At 39.2% G+C, this 24,289-nt stretch overlaps 2 protein-coding genes across 20 annotated transcripts in view; one reads left to right on the top strand and one right to left on the bottom strand.

Moving 5' to 3' along the window:
• Positions 1-8,424, top strand: part of PEX5L (peroxisomal biogenesis factor 5 like) — a 241,674-nt gene extending 233,250 nt beyond the window's left edge. For all 17 annotated transcript variants that reach the window (XM_014344468.4, XM_014344465.5, XM_014344464.6 and 14 more), the window contains one exon: positions 1,346-8,424. In XM_014344468.4, the coding sequence (XP_014199954.1) occupies positions 1,346-1,550 (205 nt within the window). In that variant the 3' untranslated portion in view covers positions 1,551-8,424. The remainder of the gene's footprint in view (positions 1-1,345) is intronic.
• Positions 8,425-13,970: 5,546 nt separating this feature from the next.
• USP13 (ubiquitin specific peptidase 13) overlaps positions 13,971-24,289 on the bottom strand; it is a 133,019-nt gene continuing 122,700 nt past the window's right edge. For all 3 annotated transcript variants that reach the window (XM_008957343.4, XM_014344459.4, XM_014344460.4), the window contains 2 exons: positions 21,556-21,640; positions 13,971-19,326 (listed from right to left, as the gene is read on the bottom strand). In XM_008957343.4, the coding sequence (XP_008955591.3) occupies positions 19,233-19,326; positions 21,556-21,640 (179 nt within the window). In that variant the 3' untranslated portion in view covers positions 13,971-19,232. The remainder of the gene's footprint in view (positions 19,327-21,555; positions 21,641-24,289) is intronic.

Raw genomic sequence — 24,289 nt, 5'->3', positions numbered from 1 at the left:
GTGGGTTATATCTATCAATATTTACTGTATTGGAAATTAAACTGAAAACATTGTTAAAGATTCATTTAAAAAGAATAAAACTCACTACATTTAATCATAAATAATATTTTTTACAAAAAATATTTTCCAAAACACAAACAGTCTAGTGGGAAAAGTGACATTGTTTCACATTTTTGCAAGTTTGTTTCATATCTTGCTTACTAGAAGACACACTCTCACACCTGCTTCTGCAGTCACTCTGTTGCGATATCATACACCATGTAGTCTCTGGAAAATTCCACTGTAAGCATGTGAGAAAATGAAAGCAAAAAAGTCAAATAACATCTTAGCTTTATCATAAAAATAATTTTGACCTCATTGATTCCCAAGCTTCTCCAGACCACACTTTGAGGACTATTGATCTTACTCAGTGATAAGAGCTTTCATGTAGATTGATTCAACTGCACCTCACAAAGTTTTTAAATGTCTTTGATTATCCCTATTACACACTCAGGGAAAGTAATCCTTGGAAAAAAAAAAAACAAGAAATTTGCCTACTGCTAAATAACTGGGATTCAAGACAGGTGCCCAGTAATAAACTCAATCTACTCTAGCTGTGTTCCATACATCTAGCACTAATGGGAAAAATTAGACCACTTTGTTTTTAAGTAGGGCTATATTCTTCCTCTTAAACCTAGTTATAGAAATCAAATCTGCAAATGCATTAAGTGTTCAAATCATTCCTAGAGCAGGGGAAAATCGAATGCATTAATGAATTTGCATGGTTTTGCTATTATTCTTTCTCTCCCACGTGACATTCCTAAAATAAAATTTTCTTTTCTTTTCTTTTCTTTTTTTTTTTTTTTGAGACAGTCTCACTCTGTTGCCCAGGCTGGAGGGCAGTGGTGTGATCTCGGCTCACTGCAACCTCTGTCTCCTGGGTTCAAGCGATTCTCCTGCCTCAGCCTCCCTAGTAGCTGGGATTACAGGGGCATGCCACTACACCTGGCTATTTTTTGTATTTTTAGTACAGACAGGGTTTCACCATGTTGGCCAGGCTGATCTTGAACTCCTGACCTCAAGTGATCCACCTGCCTTGGCCTCCCAAAGTGCTGGGATTACAGGCTTGAGCCACCATGTCCAGCCTGCTTTTCTTTTTTCTTTCTGACCTCACTGTATTTAACAATGATTGCTCACTAAAGAATATAAGAGAATTAGAAAGTTGTTCATTTGATCATCCAGAACACGTAAGAGGTGATTTAAGATTTTAGATTAAAATCACTTAATCCAATTTTGTTTTGTTTTGTTTACATTTGCTAACTCTGAAATGTGACTCATTTTAAAATATGTTTTTCTACCTTCTTAGAGAAGCGGTCAGCAATTTTCTCACTGCCCTCAGTTTGCAAAGAAAGAGCAGGAATCAGCAGCAAGTTCCTCATCCTGCAATCTCTGGGAATATCTGGGCTGCCCTCAGAATTGCACTCTCTCTGATGGACCAACCAGAACTCTTCCAGGCGGCTAATCTTGGTGACCTGGATGTCCTCTTAAGAGCTTTCAACTTGGATCCTTGAAGAAAGAATAATACCAGTACTAATAATCCCTGATCTGTGTGATTGTACTGAAAAATCAAAAACTATTTTATTATGAATTTCAAAAGGATAAATCAAATATTCAAAAGGCCATGGTCATATAGCCCAAGGAAATTAATTCCTGTGGACAATGCCCAGTCTCTGTTCAGATCCAAAAGCACAAAATGTTGTATATAGAGTCAAAGTCAGGCTCAAAAGAAGAATTAAGAGACTCAAGACAAACCAAGATAAAGTAACTGTGTGTTGAATACTCTTTCCACAAGTTGCAAGCATATTGCAACACATGTTCTTTGGGTTTTTTGTCTCCCCTTGCAGCTGATGACACATCTGAGGAACTTGTTCATGGGAAACATGGAAAAAGCACTGCCTCAGATTGGGAAATTCTGACTGTTTCTGAACTGTCTTCTTTTGCAAGACTGAACATAGTTTGGGCCATTGGTGCATGCACATATATTAACTCGTGACTAAAGACAGACATTGCTTAAACCTGTTCCAATTTTAACTTTTACTGTAGCCCTTTGATTCCAGCGAGGGAGCTTTGCTGGCAAAAGCAGTTTTTGCACTAGAAATTTTTGCTGTTCCCAATCTAAACTTTTCTGGGATTGTATATATGCACTTTAATATCTTATTTATGCCTTGCTGGAGTTTTGTTTTGTTGCTCCAATTTTTAACTTGGGGGTGAAAGATTTAAGAACTCAGCCTCACTAGATCAACGGACCAAATAAACAATTCCTGAAGACAGTTTTTCATAGTGTAGGATTTTGAAGAAGTGTTTTTCTTAAAGCAGATACGATGACATAAGGCGTAAATATGGCAAACAGATCTTTTCATTCACATGTTTTCTGGGTCTGTATGAACATAAGTAAGACACAAGGTACTGTCTCTTCATGCATTCTCTGCAGGAAGAAAGTTTGATGGTATCGTGATTTCTATTGAGTTCAAATTAACTTGCTTAAGTGTCATACTTTACTGGCTTTGCCCTGCACACCAATATTCCTTTTAAACCATAAATATTTTAAATAATATTTCTTAAGAGTGATAAATAACATTTTTTCCTAAAAATTATGTTTTCTTAGTTTTATAATAATCTGCACTGTTCATCCCCTTGCATTCTAAGTGATAGAAGAGCAACACTTTCAAACCAAATCTCACTGAATGCCAGTGATTTCATATGAAAGATGCATGCCTCTTTGGCTCTTTGAACATTTAGCAAGTATTGAGAATTTTCTATTAGCAGTGGTGTTTTAATTGGTTGAATTCCACTTAGTTCTCCACAGTGTTTTGTATGTGTTTGGGGCTTGGTGATTATTTTGAAAGATACATTTTTTTTAAAGAATTAGGAACATTTTTTGCAAAATGCTAATCAGAATATAATTTTCCCAATGTCAGGTATAGAAGTTATCCCATTCTTCTTTACCTGGTCTCCTTCCTTCATCTAGAACCTTCCCCACAGTAGTCTAATCCTAACGACTTTTTATTTATGTTCTTTGATAGTAATAGCTCATCCCGCTCATGATTATAGCTACCCACAAAAAATAAAACAACAACAACAAAAAAGACTCCACAGAATTGGGGTCAAAACAGTCTAATAATTGGCTGGGGAATAAGCTTCTACTAAGGAGTAAATGTGCACACGTACTTATCAATTGAATGCGAGGTACAGGAATAAAATCCTCTCCTCTGTTACATCTGAAGTCCTTGGGTTGTGAGAGGGCCTCAAGTTAACAGAAACCACAAGTCCTTGAGGCTTACATATGTTATAACCTATTCTAGTTTATAAAGACAAAAAGCTGAGGCCACTGTGAGGAGTGCCAGGTTTTGATATTCATTGTCAAAGTTCACTTGGGCCAGGTGGTAGCTCCAGCTGGTCAGCAGAAGGCAGAGGCATTCAGGCACTCATCATGGGTAGCAGCGACCACCCAGTCTCAGACCATGCTTCTCTACAGTCTCAGCAGCAAAGTAAAGCTCAACAATGCTTTCAAGAATGGTATTGTAAGAATTGTAGAATTCGAGAAACCCAGTCTGGTAAGGACTCTTGGGGCCAGCCTCCAAGCCATGGCAGGGCCTGCTTGAATATGCCTGATGGAATAGCATCCTTTCCTTCCCTGCTCCTTCCTCCTGCCATCTGTACCTTGACCAGAAAGTCGGCATGAATAGTTTATGGACAAAGGTTTGAATAGCCTCTGAACAAAGGATTCAAAGCAAACTTTGGAAGTGTTCTGTGATGCCATTCTATACTTTGAGCAGCAGCTGAATCTGCAGCCTGGATTTAAAGCCTGAAACTAGTATAAATGTCAAATAATTAATTTGTTGCTAAATGGTGGCAAATTTTGTGGCCCAAGTTTTATTTTGCTATTGGAACACAAACTCCAAGGAGCTGTTTTAGGGAAGACTAAACAATCTTCCATTCTTACCATTATTTGGCAATTTGCAGAGCATTTTTAGTAGTACTTTCTGTAGTATATGTAGTATCTGTCAGATCTAAGATTTTTATAGGCGGTCAAGAAGTCCAGAATTACGGCCCAAGAGGAAAAGAGTTGCATTTTTCAATAATATTTTTTATAAAATTAAGTTAAAACCATTATTAAAACATGAGTGACAGGCCGGGTGCGGTGGCTCACGCCTGTAATCCTAGCACTTTGGGAGGCAGAGGCGGGCAGACCACGAGGTCAGGAGTTCGAGACCAGCCTGACCAACATGGTGAAACCCCGTCTTTATTAAAAATACAAAAATTAGCCGGGTGTAGTGGTGCGCACCTGTAATACCAGCTACTCAGGAGGCTGAGGCAGGAGAATCACTTGAACCAGGGAGGCGGAGGTTGCAGTGAGCCGAGATTGCACCGCTGCACTCCAGTCTGGGTGACAGAGCGAGACTCCATCTCAAAAAAAAACAAAAAAGTGACAGTTTATAGGAATAGAGCACCACCAAGAAATCAGTAGCAAGACTTTAGAACAGTCTTTTTGTATAAATCATATACAGTAAATGTTTTGTTTCTTAGAAGTGCATCTACTTTATTTTTTGGCAGAACAATTTTTGGCATCTTATCTTCATGGCGTGAAATTGTCATTTAAATTACTCTTTCCGTTTGAAAGGGGAGGGTATCCTTATTTCCCTTCTGAGATACTCTGAGAAGGCTTTGAGTTTCCTTTTTCATGTATTAATGTATAACAGCCTAACAGCTCCTAGAAGATGGTATTCTTACTAGAATGGCTACATACGGGTGACTTCAGTTACATACAGGTGACTTCCAGGAACTGACTTCGCCTGTAGATTGGATGAAAATAAAGAGAAAGCCAGTGATTATTGCTGAGTTTCAAAATATAACCATTTCTAGTAGGCTACTTCTACATGCTGTTGTACCTTCCTGGTGAGGAGGAGACAGAGGGACAGGGGAGAGGAGGAGGAATAAAAATCCCTCTCACTGGGCCAATCATACTGATTCATTCCCTTTACTTCCTCCAAAACTCACTCCCCATGACTCCTGAAAAATGGGCAGATCTTGTCCACCAGGAAATTTTAATAGAATACTATGCACCGTGCTTTCTCAGTCAATCTGGATTCCTACTAGAACAGAAAAGTAAGGAAACATAACTGGGTAGGAATGTCCACTTATGTTTCACAAACTCACTTTTAGAGTTTCATGCCACTTTCCTCATTCTTCTCTTTAAGATACTATTATATTGAACGTGGGACCCATGTCTAAATACTTGTATAGATAAATATTTCTTGTATATTCTTCCCATACAAGCAAGACTTGAATACAGTTGTAGCTAGTCCCACTTATAATAAAAGCTTCCAAACTCTTTATCATAAACTTTATCTGTGAGCTTGGGAATATAGAGAAAGCAAGTTGATCATTCTGAGACCCTTCCTCATTTGCCCTGAATCAGTTCCCCAAGATTGGACTGTACTTTAAGCTAGTTGTTGTAGCAGTGGTGGTTGTTGTTTTATATCTTGAGATACTTCTAGAACATTCTAGAAACAGGGTATTCTAAAGGCTTACTTTATATGCCATCCTTTTTGAACCCTCTTATTTTAGAAATTATTACACATGCACACTTATGATTGCAACCTTGTAAAATAATTTCAAATTCATTCCGTATCCACATTTTACTGCAGTTTCCCTATCATCTCAATAGTTATAGAACTGGTTGAAATTAAACTGTTTTGAACTAAGAAGTAGATACATATATATATATATTTTTAAAGAGTGTTCATAGATAAACTCTGGCATAAAGTTTGTAAAAAAGCAATTTTTTAAAAGCAAAACGTATAACCTCAGGTACAAAAATATTGCATGCATTAGTATTGCAAATTTGCCTACTCAAATATTAACCAAAGCATGCAAGATAACTTGACTGAATGTAAATTTACACAGTGCATGATTAAGTCTCATAGGTTAGCCTGTTGTTCCTTGCCTCTATACAAGGGAGCATTTTTATGAACTTTGTGTTACAGTTTTTCTATTTGCTTTTCTTATCCTATCCTTAAGATTGTTTTCATGCTATCACACTGAACTTTACAGATATTCACACATCTGGTTTCTACAGTGTTACCAGTGCCAAACTAATCCTCTGAAGAATCTGGGACATCTAAACACTTTTTCAAAAACCAGTTGAGGCACAACAGATCCCAAACTTAAACAAATCCAAGTGTCTGAATGCTACTAAACTAAATCATGTTGACTGCCTCAGCACATAAAGGTTTCGACTTTAAATTCTCAATAATGCATTTCAAAATTTTTCTAAAAGTTTGGGAATAAATTAGAAAAACTGATATTCTAAATAAGGCGAGGAGGTTGGGGTAATGTCAGGCACATCAAAATCATCACACAACGAAGTAGATATGGGGCCTTAATTTTCATAAATGTCACATAGCAAGTGTGTGGGGTATCACAACATTGTTCTGATACAGCCCTATTTGTATGGTAGTTGAGCTGCTTGGGCTAAATGTCCCTTGAGAAACTGGACTTGATCAACAGGTCTAAAAACACTGATATTTAGGGAGTGATGAGGTGATTTCATGGTCACTCAGAACCAACTCTGAAATCTTCTCACTGCCTTTTCCCATAACCCCTATTTTATGAGGAGACCAGAAAGGGAGAGAGCAAAGCTCAGTGAGACCATATGGTCTTACATTAGTAACAGCTTCATTACTCACTCCATATACCCCGGTACCCTCACACACATACCATGAGCTCAAAGACAGAATTCTACACATAACACACATAGCAAAGACGATTGTGGGGAGGCATTAAAGAGTTAAGAGGAAAAAAAAAAAACAGAAAATTAAACTGTGAGGTTTAACAACCTCTCATGTGGTATTTGCCTTGAACGAAATTTCCACTACCTGCAGCTTCTGCAGAAATACCAAAATAACACAGTCTAGAGACAAGTGTCCCAATGTCAGAACTGTTTTCTCAGGACCTTCTCTATAAGAGAAAACTAACTTGGAATGCTGCAGAATGTCAGAGCAAAACCCTGATGAGCTCCGTGGGATACTTAATAGAAGCCTGCACTCAAAATAATATTAAGATGGAAACAACAACAACAATTAGGCAGTTCTTTGCTCAACTATAAAATGTGTATCATTCATTGGGGGAGGGGGAGGAGGAAGGGTCATGTTCTTTGGATTTCTTGGAAAGGGAAATGGTATAACACAAAAAGACTAAGAGGTATACACACTCAACTCGGTAATTCGAGCATTTGGCATTTTCACTGAGATATATAGCATTTCTGCATGGATACCATACAAGAATTCTGCCATGTGAGAAATGTGTTCATGATGGACTACATTACCAGTAGTTAAGGGAAATACAGCAAACTTAAGTTTTTACCAACTTCCTTTCATGTTCCCTATATATCATCTAACCCAAACTTTCAATTTACATTGCCCAAATTTGTTTACATTGGTTGAAAAAAACTGATTAATTTATTAAACTTTTTACAAACTGTAACAAACATGTAACTATTTAGAAAAGATATTTCTACATATTTTATATATCTATGAATATTGCATCTCTAATCTAATCTAAAAATGTTGTTTTGAGACAATTCTTCTGTGATGCTTCCTCATCATGCTCATAAATGTTTAAAGTCTTGGGATTTCATTTTCAGGCTGAAATAGATAACAAGAAAAAAATTTAAGTTTAAATGTTTACATTGCGTTACTAAATTAATACCAATTCAAATTAAGTGACCTATAGTAAATTAATGGCAATGGGGGGGAGGGGATTTTAAAGTGATTGGCATATTATGTGATACTGTATCAGTGATTTAGTGAAATAATATGTATCATAGCACAACTCTGTTGGGTATTAAGGCTTCATCTTAGTATTTCCCTGCGTTGCTCTTTGAAATAAAATTACTACCATAAAAATAACCTCTTATCATATTGATGTGTTTAATTTACTCAGTTGGCTTCTAATTTGCGTACCAAGATTAAGGTAGTATTTTTGTACTATTATTGGAAGCATGCCTTCCCTTTTTCACATTATTAAATTGTATTTATATTTGTGCAATTTTAAACTATGTTTTCAAATAAACTTTGTCTGCGGCTTTGAGGTCTTTTCAGGAATCTTTCAAAATGGGATTTGGGGATCAGAACTCCTTCTGATCAAATGGAATCCAATTTGTACTACTGGCTAAAGGTCCTTTTATTAAATATTGAATATCACTACATATGATTTTGCATGAGCTATCTGGAAATCAGGAATGCATTTTTGGATATAAGACAAAAGTTTAAAAATCTTCCTCCTTTGTTAATTTTTTAAGACTAAAATATTATTTAACCTGAAATTGAATTTTGTGATTCTTTTTAGAATAAAAATATTAAAATAAATTTCAGTTTTAGGGTCTTTTGGTTTTCTGGTCAGTCAATAAATATTTAGATACAAATTATGTGCTGACACCATTCTGGGCGTAGGACACAGTAGTAAGTGAATGAAATCAAACTTGCCCTTGAAGAACTTAGATTTCTGTGAAAGGATGCCTACAAATACTTTAACAAATAAGAATGCCATGTGCTACAAAGTACTAGAACAAGGCAAATAAGATATTATGAGAATGAGTGGAGGGGCTCCTTTATCTGTAGGTGGTCAGGAAAGTTTTCTCTTACATGACATTTGGACTGAGATTTGCTGACAAGTAGAGTTGGCACAACGCTACTGGCAGAGCCAATAGCTTGTGCAAGATCCCAAGGCAGCAATGAGCTTAGTGTGCATTCAGGAAGAAGGGGGGCTGGGGTGGTGAGGGCTGTGAGCTGCACGACCTTAGTAGACAGCCTGGCAGGTGGAAGATCATGGGAGGCCTTCCCAGAGCAGATTCAAGGGCAAATTTGCTCCACGCAAAGATGACGGTGTTCAGACTGAGGTTTCTGTTCTTCCAAACCATTTTCAAAATAAAGTCCTTGAGTCAGGTTGGCAGGGGAGGGAACTGCAGGCTAAGCGAAGAGAGCTATACAGCAAGAGACTGGAGCATCCCTTTCTCACTTGTCACTGTTCCATCTGTCAATCTGAGGCAGCCCCTGACCTTCATAAAATTCCATTTTTTCCCCTATAAAATCAAGCTGTACATATTTCTTTCCCACTTCGCTGCTGCGCTATGTAAGATAAAAATCCAACTATGTAGTGATAAATTGAGGCTTCTCCCCCACTCCTTGAATATCTCAAGCCTATTTCATATCCCCTACTTCCACTTTTTAAATGTAAACTATATGAATTTCCTGAAATAGCTGTGTTCTCTCCATGTGTATATAAGAGAAACTGAAGGTTGAAGAGTTCTTTATATTCTTTACAAGTTTCCTTAAAGTAATATCTTAATGACCCAACACTTTAGGGCTCGTGAAGGACTTTTTTTTTTATTTCTTACATCTATAATAAATAATGTTACCTGGTAATCATCTTAATGCATCAGAATTTGGGGAACTGACAGCTAATTTTAGTATTTTTCCCTGTGGAACTAACCTGCTGATCCTCAGTAGGCCCCATGCTTAAGGTTGCTTCCCTGAGCTATCTGGAAATGAAGCAACTGGAGTTCTTTGAAAGGGGGACACAGAAGAAGCTGATATTTACTGAAACTGTGGCAGATTCCTAGGCTCGACGTTTCTACTCTGCCATTTAACTCCCATGGACATTCTTGTCCCAAGTTTCTGCCTACTGCATATAATGAACATAAAAGCAAAAACTGTATATGGTGAAAAAAAAACCACTCCTAGATTAAAAGTGGACTAAAGATCATATCTAATTCTACAAACTGTAAAAACTGACCCAGGAAACAGTAGGCTTGAGAAAAATAACCAATATGATAGCTAACATTGCTCATGGTAAAGTCTGCTGTTGATTAAAAATTGACAAAAGGAGAAACTCTTCTTGACAAAATTTAGATTTGCAAAATTTCACTAGTAAAGCTGGACCTGGTGGAAATAATGGCTGCAAAAGGGAATCGGCAATAGCAGAAGTTTTCATAAGGAAAAATCAATAAGGCTTAAAATTAACTGATGACTCAAGATGGCCCTCCTAAAATTTACAGAATTGATACCAATTATACTAATTTCATTAAAATAGAAAAAAATGCAAAAGCTTGGAAATAGCTGAACTGGATAACTATTTCACACTTTCTCCTCTCTCCTCAAATCCCTAAATTCCCCCATCCTCGCTCTCAGCTGATGGATTTGCTTCCTATTTTGCTGAGAAAATAAAGCAGGCAAAAGAGAACTGTCGGACTCTCAGCAGTGTGTCTCCTCACCACCAGCAGCTGCACTCCTGGTCTCTGCCTTCCTCCTATTGCCATGGTCTTCCTATGTCCTTGCCTAAATCAGCTCCCCACTTTGGCACCAGATCCCATCACCTTTTCCCTGCTCAAGGACATCAGATCAGCTCAAGGACATCTTCCGTCGCTCTCTTACATCTTCAATATTTTTATTTCTATTTGACCATCTTATTTCTCACATTTAAAAACAAAAACCTTCTCTTGACCTCACCCCATTTCCCATCAGCCACCACTCCCGTCTTTGCTTCCCATAGTAGTAAAACTCCTCAAAGAGTTGGCTGCATTCACTATCTGCAATTCCCCTCCTCCCATTCTCTCTTCGACCCACTCCTTTCACCGTGCTTCCAAAACCGTTCCCACAGAGATCACCCAGGACCTTGATTGTCAGTCCTCAACTTACATACCCTATTAACGAGTATTGGAAAGTTGATCACTCTCGCCTCAGTAAGACACCTCCTTCTCCTGGCTTCCACTCCAGGCACCATGCTCTTGGCTTTCCTCCACCTTGACGGTCACGCCTCTCAGTCTCCTTTGTTGGCTTGTCCTCTCCCTGACTTCTTAGGTGGAAATCCCCTAGGGTTCAGTCCCTGGACTTCTATTTCCTGTCTTCCTCCATTGGTGATTGTACCCAGTCCCATTGTTTCAAATAGCATCTAGATGCCAACAAGTCCCAAATTTCTATTAGTCCAGAACTCTCTCCCAAAATCCGTTGGATATCCAGCTTCCTACTCAACATCAACCACGGAGTTCTAATAGGCGTTTCAAACTTAACACATCTTAAACTGGACTTCCGGTCATCTTTCTCCACCATTACCACCCCAATCCCACTAAGCCTTCCCTATCTTAGTTGATTGTAACTACACTCTTCAGTTCCTCAGGATAAAAACTTTGGGGTTAGCTTTAGCTACTCTCAATTCCCTCATACCCTACATCCTATGCGTGAGGAAATCCTGAGGGTCTTACCTTTAAATGTATCGCAAATCTGACCATTCTCACTAGCTTCACTGCTCCCACCCTGTTTGAGCCATCATCCTCCCACGTTGCTGACCACAGGAGCCCCAACCTTTATCCTTGCCTTCCTACCATCTAGTCTGAACAAAGAATTTATGAAACTTCAGTCAGATTGGGTCATTGCTCTGCACAAGGCCCTATAATAGCTTCCTATTGCACTTTCGAGTCAAGCCCTTCCCAAAGCCTCCCAGGTCCAGGCAATCTGGCCCCTCTCTGACCTCCTCTCCCATTACTCTCCCCATCACTCCATTCTCTTGAGCCATACTCATCCTTTTGATCCTCCTCTGACATAGTAGACATGCCCCACTGTGGGGCCTCTGCACCAGCTAATTCCTCTGCCAAGCATATTCTTTCCCCAAATATCCCCTTGGATGAGTCCATTCACTTCCTTCAGGTCTTGGTTCAAATCTCACCTCCAGATGATTTGTTTCCTAAGTATGCTATTTATACTGCAATCTGCACCCTCACCTCTCTGGTGTGTTTTCTTTTTTCCATAGCACTTAATACCTCTTGTTATAGAATCTACTTATCTTTTATGTTTACTATCTGTCTCTCCTTGCCAAGAAATAAGACTCAACAAAGGCAGGAATATTGTCTTTATTTACAGATATCTTCTAAGAAAAAAATACATAGCACATAGATGTTTACTATTTATTGAATGATGAGCCATACTATTTAAATTAACAAGATTAACTGACTTAACGAAATTATCTCCAGAAAAATACTCTTGGAAAAAAAGTCATCAATGTTGGTATAATTCTGATATTTAAAAAAATCTTTTAGATTAAAACAAAGGGTCAAAACCTCCATAGAGTCAATGCTAAATGGGTGAAAATGTGACATAAAAATGCCCTGTGTTCACCAGCTTGTCATATACTTTATGTAACTCACCTCAGTTATTATTATGCCTACTACACAGATGAAAAGACTGAATCTCAGGAAATTATGTGTTTACCAAAGTCACATAGCTAGTCTGTGTTGGAAACAGGATTTGACTTCAAGTCTGTATGCCTCCACTCTTGCAATTATACCACCCTACCTCCCTACCACACTGAAAGACTTTTCCTAGTTGATTTTTAAATGACTGGTTGCATGAGGGATGAGAATGGCTCACTGTTTCCTATTAAATTTCCCACTACAACTGAAGTTTGTCACTGACAGCATTTGAAAAGCAGGACCAAAAATTCAACAGTGCATATTCACACTGGTAAAATCCCCCATTAGGCACGAAGAGATATAGCAAATGGAGGTGAGTAGAAGGGGGCTTGCAAACATTGTCCCAAAAACTTCAGCATTCTCTGGTGGCAAATAATCCTTCACTATCCCAATCATTCCCTCACTGTTTTATTCCCCTCGTCAAAACATATGGCAGAACACTGAAGCTGGTCATTTACTTGGATTTTTAAAAATACATAGGTTCATTCTTCTAAAAAATTTGAGCATTGAATGGATTTTTAAGCACCGATTAACATATCCTATGTGGTAGGCAAAATAATACCTCAGCAAAGATGTCCACATGCTAATACCCAAAATCTGTGAATATGTTACTACTTTACATGGCAACAGCAACTTTCCAGGTGTGATTACATTAAGGATCTTGAGAAGAATATTCTGGATTATCTGGGTGAGACCAATGTAATCACAAGGGCCTTTTTTTTTTTTAAGTTGGAGTCTCACTCTGTTGCCCAGGCTGGAATGCAGTGGCGCTCTCTCAGCTCACTGCAGCCTCAGCCTCCCAGGTTCAAGTGATTCTCCTGCCTCAGCCTCCCAAGTAGCTGGGATTACAGGCATGCACCACCATGCCCAGCTAATTTTTATATTTTTAGTAGAGGCAGGGCTTTGCCATGTTGGCCAGGCTAGTCTTGAGCTCCTGGCCTCAAGTGAACCACCCGGCTTGGCCTCTCAAAGTGCTCGGATTACAGGTGTGAGCCACCATGCCTGGCCCACAAGGGTCTTTCTAAGAGGGAAGTAAGTCAGCCAGGGCAGATGTGACAACGGAAGCAGGGGCTGCAGTGATGCCAATGCTGTGAGGAGCCCAGGAGCCCAGGAAGGTGAGCAGACTCTAGAAGCTAGAAGCTAGAAGCTAGAAAAAGCAGGAATTGATTCTCCCTTATAGCTTCCCTACCAACACCTTGATTTTAGCCCTGTAAGACCATTTGCATAGTAATACATGTATTATTTTAAGCCACTGAGTTCATGATAATTTGTCACAGCAGCAAGAGAGAACTCATACGCCTTAGAGACACAGTGTCATCGAAATGCCTAAGTCTCTGGACATAGCGTGTGCCCACTCTGCTTTTATATGTGTTAAGGGGGCTGTCAGCAAACCAAGATCCAGGGAACAAGAGAAAGATCTGTGACATGACATCCAGCAGATAAAGTCCAAGGCAGGAGACTCTGCCCTGCCCCAAATCCTCCCTCCTCCACAGAGGTAACAATGTGTCACCACTGATGGTCCACTGTGATGGCTGCCTGGTAACGCCAAGAACCCCTAAAAAGAAATAAGATTAGTCATTGTCTCAAGTTACCTGTTCCACTGACAGATGAAAACAATCAATGGCAGAATCCGTTTACTTGGCATTTTTCAAAATTAAAGAAAAAAAGAGCCATAAAGGGCCTCAGATTGTGAGAATAGCTTTTAATTTAAAACAATTGAAGCAATAAATCATCCATCTCTCTTTCCATCTCAGGCAAATAATCTCCCAAATATTTGATACAGTTTAACAACAACTGTGACTAGTGCAAAATAAAATAAATACAAACTCTTTCAGGAGCCAACATCAAAACCTGCTGGACAGGTGGGCACAGGAACAGACTCAGCCTCTGCCAAGGCTGAGACAAGCGGCACATCAAGAGTGGCAGGATTTGCGCAGTGTTTCAACACATCCAGATTTGAACAGACTCAACAATACCTGGGGAGGGGAAACCACAATAGGATTTTGCCTACAATGAAACAAATATGCCCAACACCCTCATGTGGCTAATATCCTTGGCACCTAGAAGATGCTAGAAGAGCAAAGGTAGCAGCTCCCAGGCAAAGCTGAAGACAGGCAGTTTGGGGCTCATTTGCTTTTGTCTTTTAATTGGGATCATACATATATATATAAGTTTTTCGGCAGAAAAAAAAATCTGCTTTCTGGGAGATGTTCTGTGCCTCACAGTGCTCCTGACTCCAGCAAAAATATTTGTGTTGTTTCTGTCTATTTAGATACTTTGCAGAATTGCCTTTCCTATTTACGGATTTCACTGCCTACCCCACACCATGTAAGTCTAGAGTGGGGCTGTCCAATAGAAGTATAACGTTATCCACATGTCTAATTTTAAGTTCCTTAGGGGCCACATTTTTTAAAAAATAAAAATGGGTGAAAAGAATTTTAATTTCAATTATATAAATATATTAAATTGTTAATATTTTACTTAATACATCCAAAATAGTGTCATTTCAGCATGTTATCACTATGAAATATTGGTGAAATATTTTAAATTCCTTTTTGGTACCAAGCCTTCAAAATCTGGTGTGTATTGTGTGTGTACAACACAGTCTCGATTTGAACAAGCCAAATTTTGAGTAGTCATCGCCACATATGGCTGTTGACTGCCACATTGAATAGCTCAGGTCTACAGAGTCTTATGCAAACTCTTTTAGAGTGATTTATGGAGTGGAAAATCTCTGTAACACTGTGCAGGTGATCTCAGACACCAACTCAAGAGTACAGAACCTTGTTCTATAGCGTAGGATTTCTTTTATCTAAAGGACATTATCACACTTTATCTAATCCCATCCCCTGGTCCTGCCCCTGCCCCCTGCCATCTCCCCACAGAAGGCCTATACTGATGTGATTAAGCAGCAGTGATGCCTACAAGATGACAAGGATGGCCTTTCTTTGGTAGACAATTTTGTCAGCACTTATTTGGGGATCACAGCTCTAGCTAAATTAGAATTTTGTTTCCCATCCTCTTCCAGAATTTCAAAATATTCTATAAAGGTGACAGATTTAGTTGAAGGCAGTTCTGAGGCTTTTCTAGGAGGACACTTTAAATGGATTTTTTGTTTTGTTTTTGAGGGGGATGGAGCCAAAGTACCTCATGGACTGGAAAGTTGTTTGTTTCAAGAGTAGAAAAAAAGTGGGGCCGGACGCGGTAGCTCATGCGTGTAATCCCAGCACTTTGGGAGGCTGAGGCAGGTTGAGGTCAAGAGTTCAAGACCAGCCTGGCCAACATGGCAAAACCCTGTCTCTACTAAAAATACAAAAATTAGCCGGGCGTAGTGGCGTGCGCCAGTAATCCCAGCTACTTGGGAAGCTGAGGCAGGAGAATCACTTGAACCCGGGAGGAGGAGGCTGCAGTGAGCTGAGATTGCACCACTGTACTCCAGCCTTGGCAACACAGCGAGACTCCGTCTCAAGAAAAAAAAAAAGTGGGATGATTACCCAAAAAAGTATAGATAAGTGGAGCAGGAATACAAACAGAGGGGTGGTGGGGCCACTAAGAATGACACAGGTCCTCAACTAGGGAGTATAAGCTGTAACAATGCAAAAATATAACATCCAAACCTCTAAGTGACCCCTCACATTTTACATGTCAGACCCTAGTGGTAACCACAGGAAAATAAAAATAAAATGTTAGGGCAAGAGAGGACTTTGGAGCTAATCTAGTCTAACCCACTTGTTTCAAATGAAAAGGCCCAGAGAGGTACAGTAATTCAGTCCCACCTCACTTAGAGTGGAGTCAGGATACAGACCCAGGTGCTCTCACTATGAATTGCAGGTAAGGCTCTGTTCAGGTAAAGGGAATAAATGACTCAGGGAGCAAGAGGCTCGAGCTATCCCCGTTGTACTTCCTATAGCCCAAAGTAAGCACTGGGAAATGTCAGGCACATTCTCTTGCAGGTAGGAGAAAGCAGCCTGGTCAATTCCAAAATATCGAAGCAACGTTGATGTAAAGTGTCACTAACACATGATTCTTCCAATAGTCTTTTCTGCATACTTTTTTTTTCTTTAAAAGAAAATCCCAATCTGAACCAAACTGGATTTCTGATTAGTTATATGGGCATTTAGATCAATTGGCAAAATAAAAACTTTGATACATTACCTTTTCCAAAGACACATTCATTGGAATTCTACATAAATGGATATCAAAAGATATTTACAGGAAGAAAGTGCTGTCTTTCACACAGACACCCATATACAGGGAGAATTTCACAATTAGACCACCATGCCTCACATAGAGGACTGCTAACAGACTGACAATGAGTTGACAAAATCCACACGTTATTCCACTTTTCAGTCACAAATAATCGTGTCTACACAAGTGTAAAATTAAGCAGTACATTCCAGACTTTTATAGGGGAACCTGCCTTGTATATATTGAGATACACATATAAATATGCTTTTAAGCAAGTAAGAAACCCATTATTTACTCCAGTTTTTCCCAACTCTCAATCTGAAGTAAAGAATAGCACATATACAAAACTTTGCCTTGTAGAAATAGCCCTTTGTGTTGTGAGGCAGAAGAAAAGGCAGCCACAGCACAATTTTTTTACAACATGTCTAGGCATCAAAAGGGCTAGTTAATGAAATCAAACAATTTATAGCCTATAGTCTTAAATATTGATTTTACATCACTGATTTTTCAAAGTTTTATTACAAAATTTTTATTTTATTCAAAATACACATGCTATCTTTGTCTACATTTCAATCCAAACCACCCAGTCACCCCCAATTCCAAAAAACAGGCCTTTGTTTTATAACATTGCTGAAAACAAGCCATTTTTGACGTGGGTTTGGAGTCATTATTCTATGACACTCACTCTGCCCTAAGGGGACTGGGTTTTGTAAGGCTGCTTACTGTGGGGATGTCCACAGGAGTCAGTGACTCTCATAACAGAGTGGGACTGCTTTAGGAAATCCAAGTTAACATTAGGAGGTGACAACAGTGGGCACACTTTGGTAGAAAAGTACTGCACCGTGAGCTCCCTCCTTCTGCCAATCTCATTTGTTCCCAAATTGAGGAAAACAGAGGAGAAAAGGCAGGGAGCACCATCTACTACAACCCACCATGGCATACCACATTCTACTCATTGAAGGTTCACTGTAACCAATCTCACTGTATCCTCAAAGCATGATTGAAAGAGACGGCAGGTGTCATCATACCATTGTTCAGATGAGGACAGTGAGGCACAGGAAGGATGAAGGACTTGCCCAAGGTCCACAGTCAGCTAGGAGCAGCACCCAGGTCTCCAGGCCATGGGCCTTAGACACCATGTCTCTCGGTCACATGGCACCAAAGGATCACCTATAAGACAGGGCCCCCCATCACACCCAGAATCCTGATTGTTCACAACTCACTACATCCTAATCCAATGTCTGTGCTTTGTTTCACCTGGTTGGTTCTGTTTATTTTCCTACAGTTTCTAAGAAGATCCTTTCAACCAAACAATACATGTTAAACAGACAGCAATAAATTCTTTTTTGTTTGACCAAATAATCTGAAATAGCAACTCCAGAGACTCTAGAATTTGGTACGGACCAGTAGGAAAATTATAGAAATTATAGAATGCTATCATTCCACTTTTCATCACATTGGAAACTCTAATCCCAGGTTGCAACTAAAATGCTGAAATAACCAAAATGGAAAGGATAGTCTTTCATAATGTCGTATAAAGTTTCTTTGCATCTAAAATCCTTAGAGTGTCCAAGATCACACTGTTGGTCACATCAGACAAGCAATGAAGGCAAGTCAGAAGGTGATACACCAAAAAAAGGCAGAGATGAGACTCTGGCCCCAGAAAAACAAGGAAATGGAGGCAGATAAAGAGCTCGGAGATGGGAAAATCACAGACAAATTTGGGGCACTTGACATGACTCCAAAGAGTTATCATGTGAGATGGTAAAAAGAGATTAGCTATTTTAACTAAAAATAAACACCATACCTTTTGGGGAAAGGGCTGCTGAGAAACAGAGAATTTACCTACCTTTGACAAAGTACAATATTATGCTGCTGTGGGCATCTAGCATTACACCAGCAAATGTCCCAAACCCAAGTGAATTCTTGACAGCACTTAAAGGCATAACTCAGCCCTTTTTACTCCTTAAAAATCTAAGTGGGGAACTAATCTTCTCGAAGGTTCCTGAGTCATAGTTTTGTTAAAATATTTACTTGCTTTTTTCAGATATGCTTAATATCAACTCTTCAGCCTTTAAAAACCAACTTGTCACAGATTTTCTAGTGGACTCACTTTTCTAGTAAAAGTCTCACACTCTCAGTCAGTCTCACACACATTCACACAATCGTATTATGAATTTTAATGTGACAAATTAAAAATATCTTTCATTGCAGAGGCTCTATTATGGACAGAGCATAATATCTACATGGATACATCAGAAATCATTGTATGTCATGAAAAAAATTATGTCACAAATAAAGCCCCACCCAACTGCTGATTTTCTATATGAAACACAAGTGGGCTTTTCATTTGTTGTGGGTAAGGCCACACCACTGGCCACATTATTTGGTTTCTCCAGAGGCCACTACCACTGACCCCCAAAGCAAAATAGAGGGCTGGGGGCACATCCCCATTTTTGATGTGCTGATGGCAGATCCTCCACCAGCAATATGAATACTTTTTTTGTTTTTAAATATCATCATCTTTTTGAACATTTATAAAAACTATCTACAATATAATAGTGTATCATCACTAATAGAAATTTCTTCTCAGTTCTATTTCAGAAGGTGTCAACTGATCGTGCTCTTTAAATAAACGATAAATACCCCATATATTCCTTCATGTCTAGTTGTTTCAACTTCTTCTTCTTCTTCTTTTTTTTTTTTTTTGGCAAATTAAAAAGGCGTATGGCTTCTTTTCGCCAATTTTTATGTTTGAGGTTTAGCTTGGTATCCTGCGGTAAAAGTACATGTAGCCCAGGTCTTTAGGGGGCCTTTCTGAGGCACAAACTTTGTGATCATTGTAAATCACCCATCTGAAAACAAGACAGAAGCATTTGATGGATTTAAGTCAGTTCCAGGAAACTTTACAGGAAGAAGTCACTAAATCATATGGCGCACAACACTTAACCATGATGTTTTAAGGTACTATACTCAAGTTCGTTGTATAAAAAGGGACAGAATGCTGGTAGGGAATCACAACTGCTTTTTTTTTTTTTTTTAAGAGACAAGGCCTCATTCTATTCCCCAGGCTAGAGTAAGGTAGCGCAAAATCTGAAGCTTCGAACTCCTGGGCTCAAGGGATCCTCTCGCTTCAGCCTCTGGAGTAGCTGGGAACACAGGCACACGCCATCATACCCAGCTACAACTGCTTTTTGATTCTTAAGCTCAATCAAAAAGTAGTTACTAAAATGTATCAGGAACCTCCAAACATTTTAACCTCTGATCCCATAACTCCCTTTATAGAAATCCATAGATAGCCTGAGAAATTGAGTCAAAGAATTATGTACAACAATGCTTATTTCAGTGTTAGGTATAAAACTAGCTTAAAACCAGAATTTAAAAAAAAAATCCATGCAGTGAACTATTATAGAACTATTAAAATTTCTTCAAAGAATATTTGGCAAAGTGAGAAAATAACCATGATATAATATGAAATGGGAAATTACTGGTTAAAAAATTGTATGTACTCTGCACATACTTTAAGCTTTTAGTTAAGTTGTAAATATGTGTTTATTTATATGTAGTATGTGTGCATATAGACATATATATACTTTCTTCCAGTGAGACAATAAAACAAAGAAAAGTATATCAAAATGTAGACAATGGTTATTGTTAGGCTTCCAGGGTACATATTCTTTGTATATTTTTATATTTATAAATTATTTACTATGAATTTTATTGCTTTTAAAATTATAATTAAGCTATTTTTCTTTTAAAAAGCATTTTTATTTTATTTTCTTTGACTTCATTCCATAAAGTGTTTTTTTAAAGAGCTATCGTGTTTGTAATAAAAACAATTCACTACAAAGATTAAGTCCCAGCTGGGTGCGGTGACTCACACCTGTAATCTCAGCACTTTGGGAGGCCAAGGCGGGTGGATTACTTGAGGTCAGGAGTTTGGGACCAGCCTGACCAACATAGTGAAACCCCATCTCTACTAAAAATACAAAACTAGCCAGTCATGATAGCACATGCCTGTAATCCCAGCTACTTGGGAGACTGAGGCAGGAGAATCGCTTGAATTTGGGAGGCAGAGGTTGTAATGAGCTGAGATTGTACCATTGCACTCCAGCCTGGGCAATAAGAGTGAAACTCCATCTCAAAAAAAAGAGATAAATTCCTGTGCTCAACTATTTTACCAAGTTAAGAAGACAAAACTAAAAAGACACACCACAAAAGAACACAATGGAGTCCAGGTGGGAAATGGCCACTCCTGCAGTGGGAGCCATGGAGCAAGAGGCCACCCTCAGGCATTTCTCCAGCATCCACATGGCCTGAGCACTGCCCTCAAGCAGAAGTGCCAACCCACAGGCTACTCAGTTTGGAGCTGCAGGAAGGGCACCAGTGGGTCCTGTAGGGATCCAGCCCAGGGAGAAGGTTCTGAAGAAAGCAGCAGCCTTTCATTCCACAACTGTCTCATTTCTGGTTCACTACACACTTAACAATTCTACTTAAGAAGGCTGAGAAGCCAACTGCAAGGCTGTAGTAAGGCAAAGCACTGAAGGTTTAGAGCTGCCAGATAAAACACAGGTTACCCAGTTACATCTGAGTATCAGGTAAGCAATAAGAAATTTCAGTAGAAGCATGCCCCATATAATATTTGGGACATAGAATATTTGAAATTTATTTATACTAAAAAATTATTCATTATTTATCTGAAATTCAAATTTAATAGGGCATCCTGGTTTTTCTTGTCTTGTTTCCTTTTGTTGGCTAAATATGGCAATCCTAGGGAGGTTCCAATTACAGCATACATTCTGCTGCAGGATGCATCTTTATTTTGGGAGGTCACCTTGGTATGATAGTTGAAAGTGGCTTTGAATATCAGCTCTCACACAGCTACTTACTAGCTAAGGTCAAGCTATTCAGCCTCCCTGAGTCTCGGTGTCTTGATGTGCAAAAGGGCATTAACAGTATACCCTTTACAAGACCAATGTGAGAACCAAATGAGATAACATTTACAATGTACCTAGGAGAGTGCCTGGCATATAGTAGGTACTCAATAAATCACAGCTATCATTTACCTTCTAAAAATGACTCACCTTCCTTCCTTTTTGATATGGCAAATGTAATGACCACTCATTGTGGATGTTCCCATGTGACTGATGAATGCAAATAGCTCATATGCTGTGAAAGAGGAAACAACTCAGTTACAAGGCAGCATTTCCAGAATGAAGAGCACTTCTGGTTAGAATTTAAAACCAACCATAGTATAATCCAGCAACTGTTTAGATTTGAAAGACAAGGTCTATTTACCTTGCTATGTTGACAACACACACATACTCAGAGTGACACTAAACTCAACCTGCAAATTTGTGATCACAAAAATAGGACATAAATTATCAAAGCACAGCTGATGTTAAATTCACATGTGGAAAGGGATTTAAAAAATCCCACAGCCCGGTCTGGTGGCAAGCTTATGGATCTAAAAGGGTAGTCCTGGCTCTATCACTTCCAAATAGCACGAGGGTGGACAAGTTGTTTCCTCTTTCTGAGCCTGTTTCTTTGTGGGGATTAAAAAAAAAATCCACCCACTTTGCAGGGTTGTATAAAACTTAAATGAGCAATTCAGACTGAAATACCAAACAAATGTCAAAATTATAAGGAAGAGAGCAGATAGCTGTTATCATTTATAGAAAAGGATAATGCTTTGTGCAAGATTTTTCACTTGCTCATGATTATAACTTATGTGGGACCAAACTTCAGGCTTCATGTTTTCTGAACAAAGACATATACGGCCTCTGAGAGGATGAGACCAATGTTTATTCTCTAACAGGTACCTCTTGCATCATACCCAGTACTCTATGATATCCATGTTGAATCCATTTTAGTTCATGTTGCCAAAGTGGCTTCCATGGACAAGTACCAGTCCACTCAGCAAACCCTTACAGACTACAATGAGGTAGTATGGAAACTGAGAGAGCACATTTACAAGACTTTAGAGTAAATGAGAGTAAAATGTATGTCTACTGAATTTAATAAGGAAAAAAATGGGCTTGCATATTGATTTTGCTAGTGCTCTACTTTTACTACATTTTCCAAAAAAAGTATTGGTTCTGGACAGAGTTTTTCTCTTACCCCTCTATCTCTCATTCTTTCTCTCCTGCTTTTCACTCAGGCTCATTCAACTTACTCAGCTGTCAATCCCTAGTCCTCATCTTACTCACTCTTCAGCAGCATCACATTCTGTTGATGACCTCCGTTCTCAAATACTTGCCTCCAGGACATGACTCTCTTGGTTGTACAGCTGCCTTACTGCCTTACTGCTTCCCTTCATCTCCCCGACCTTTGAATTTTGGTGATCTGGGGTTCAAACCTTCTTCTTCCCCCCTCTATCCAGACTCTCTTTCTCTCTCTCTCTCTCTCTCTGGCTGATATCATGTTAGTCTATGGCAGTAAATGATATTGTTTTCTTAATTTCATATCTGGAATGTTCATTGTTAGTGTATAGAAATATAATTTAATTTTGTATATTGATCTTGTTTCCTGCAATCTTGCTGAACTCATTTGTTAGTTCTAATCGTTTTTTAGTCGATTCCTCTGGACTTTCTATGTATGAGATTATGTCATCTGCAAATAGAGACAGTTTTACTTCTTCCTTGATAATCCAAATAAATTTTACTTCTTTTTCTTGCCTAACTGCAATGGCTAGAACCTCCTGTACGATGTTAAACAGAAGTGTCAAAAGCGGGCATCCTTATCTTCTTCCTGATCTTAGGAGGAAAGCATTCAGTCTTTCACATTAAGTGTAAGGTGAACTGTGGGGTTTTTGTAGATACATTTTATCACGTTGAGGAAGATCTCTTCCATTCCTAGTTTGCTGATCATTCTCCCCTCAGCCTTATCTATCTCAGTCAATGGCAATTCCATTCTTCCAATAACTCAGGACAAAATCTTGCCTTCTCTCTCACACCCTTTATCAGCAAGACGAAGTCCAATCCATCAGCAAATCCTGTATCTAGAATCCAAATGCTTCATACAGTCTCCACTTGTAACCCCTCATCCAAGTCACCATAATATCTTGTCTGAATTACTACAATGGCCTCTTAATTGGACTCCCTGCTTCCTCCCTTTCCCCCACCAACTATTCTCACCATAGCTGCCAGAGTGGTTTTTTTTCTTTCTTTTTTCTTTTTCTTTTCTTTTTTTTTTTTTTTTTAACCCCTTGTGTCAAAGGCTGACTTTCAATAGATTGCAGCAAGGGAGCTGCTCTGCTACGTACGAAACCACAACCCAGAAGCAGGTCATCTAACAATGGTTTAGTGCCAGGTTGCCCATGAACGTGTGAGGGCGCAGCTGCCTTTCTGGCTGCACTCTGTTCTCTTTTTTTGTTGTTGTTGTTTGACATGGAGTCTCGCTCTGTCACCCAGTCTGGAGTGCAGTGGCGCGATTTCGGCTCACTGCAACCTCCACCTCCTGGCTTCAAGTGATTCTCCTACCTCAGCCTCCCAAGTGGTGTTACAGGCGCGTGCCACCGTGCCTGACTAATGTTTTTGTATTTTTAGTAAAGACAGGGTTTCACCATGTTAGCCAGGATGGTCTCGATCTCCTGACCTCATGATCCGCCCATCTCGGCCTCCCAAAGTGCTGGAATTACAGGCATGAGCCACCGCGCCAGGCCCATTAGTCTTTTTTTTTTTTTTAATGGAAGTCAAATTGTGGTCATTACTTGGCCCCCAAAACCCTCCAGTGGCTCTCTGTATCACTTAGATCACTGAGTAAAATCTCACTCTTGCAGTGGCCTATGAAATCCTCTTACCTCCTCTCCTCATCCCC

This window comes from Pan paniscus, chromosome 2 (genome assembly GCF_029289425.2).
Source record: "Pan paniscus chromosome 2, NHGRI_mPanPan1-v2.0_pri, whole genome shotgun sequence".
NCBI classification, from domain to species: Eukaryota; Metazoa; Chordata; class Mammalia; order Primates; family Hominidae; genus Pan; species Pan paniscus.
This window is presented reverse-complemented; position numbering and strand designations above follow the sequence as displayed.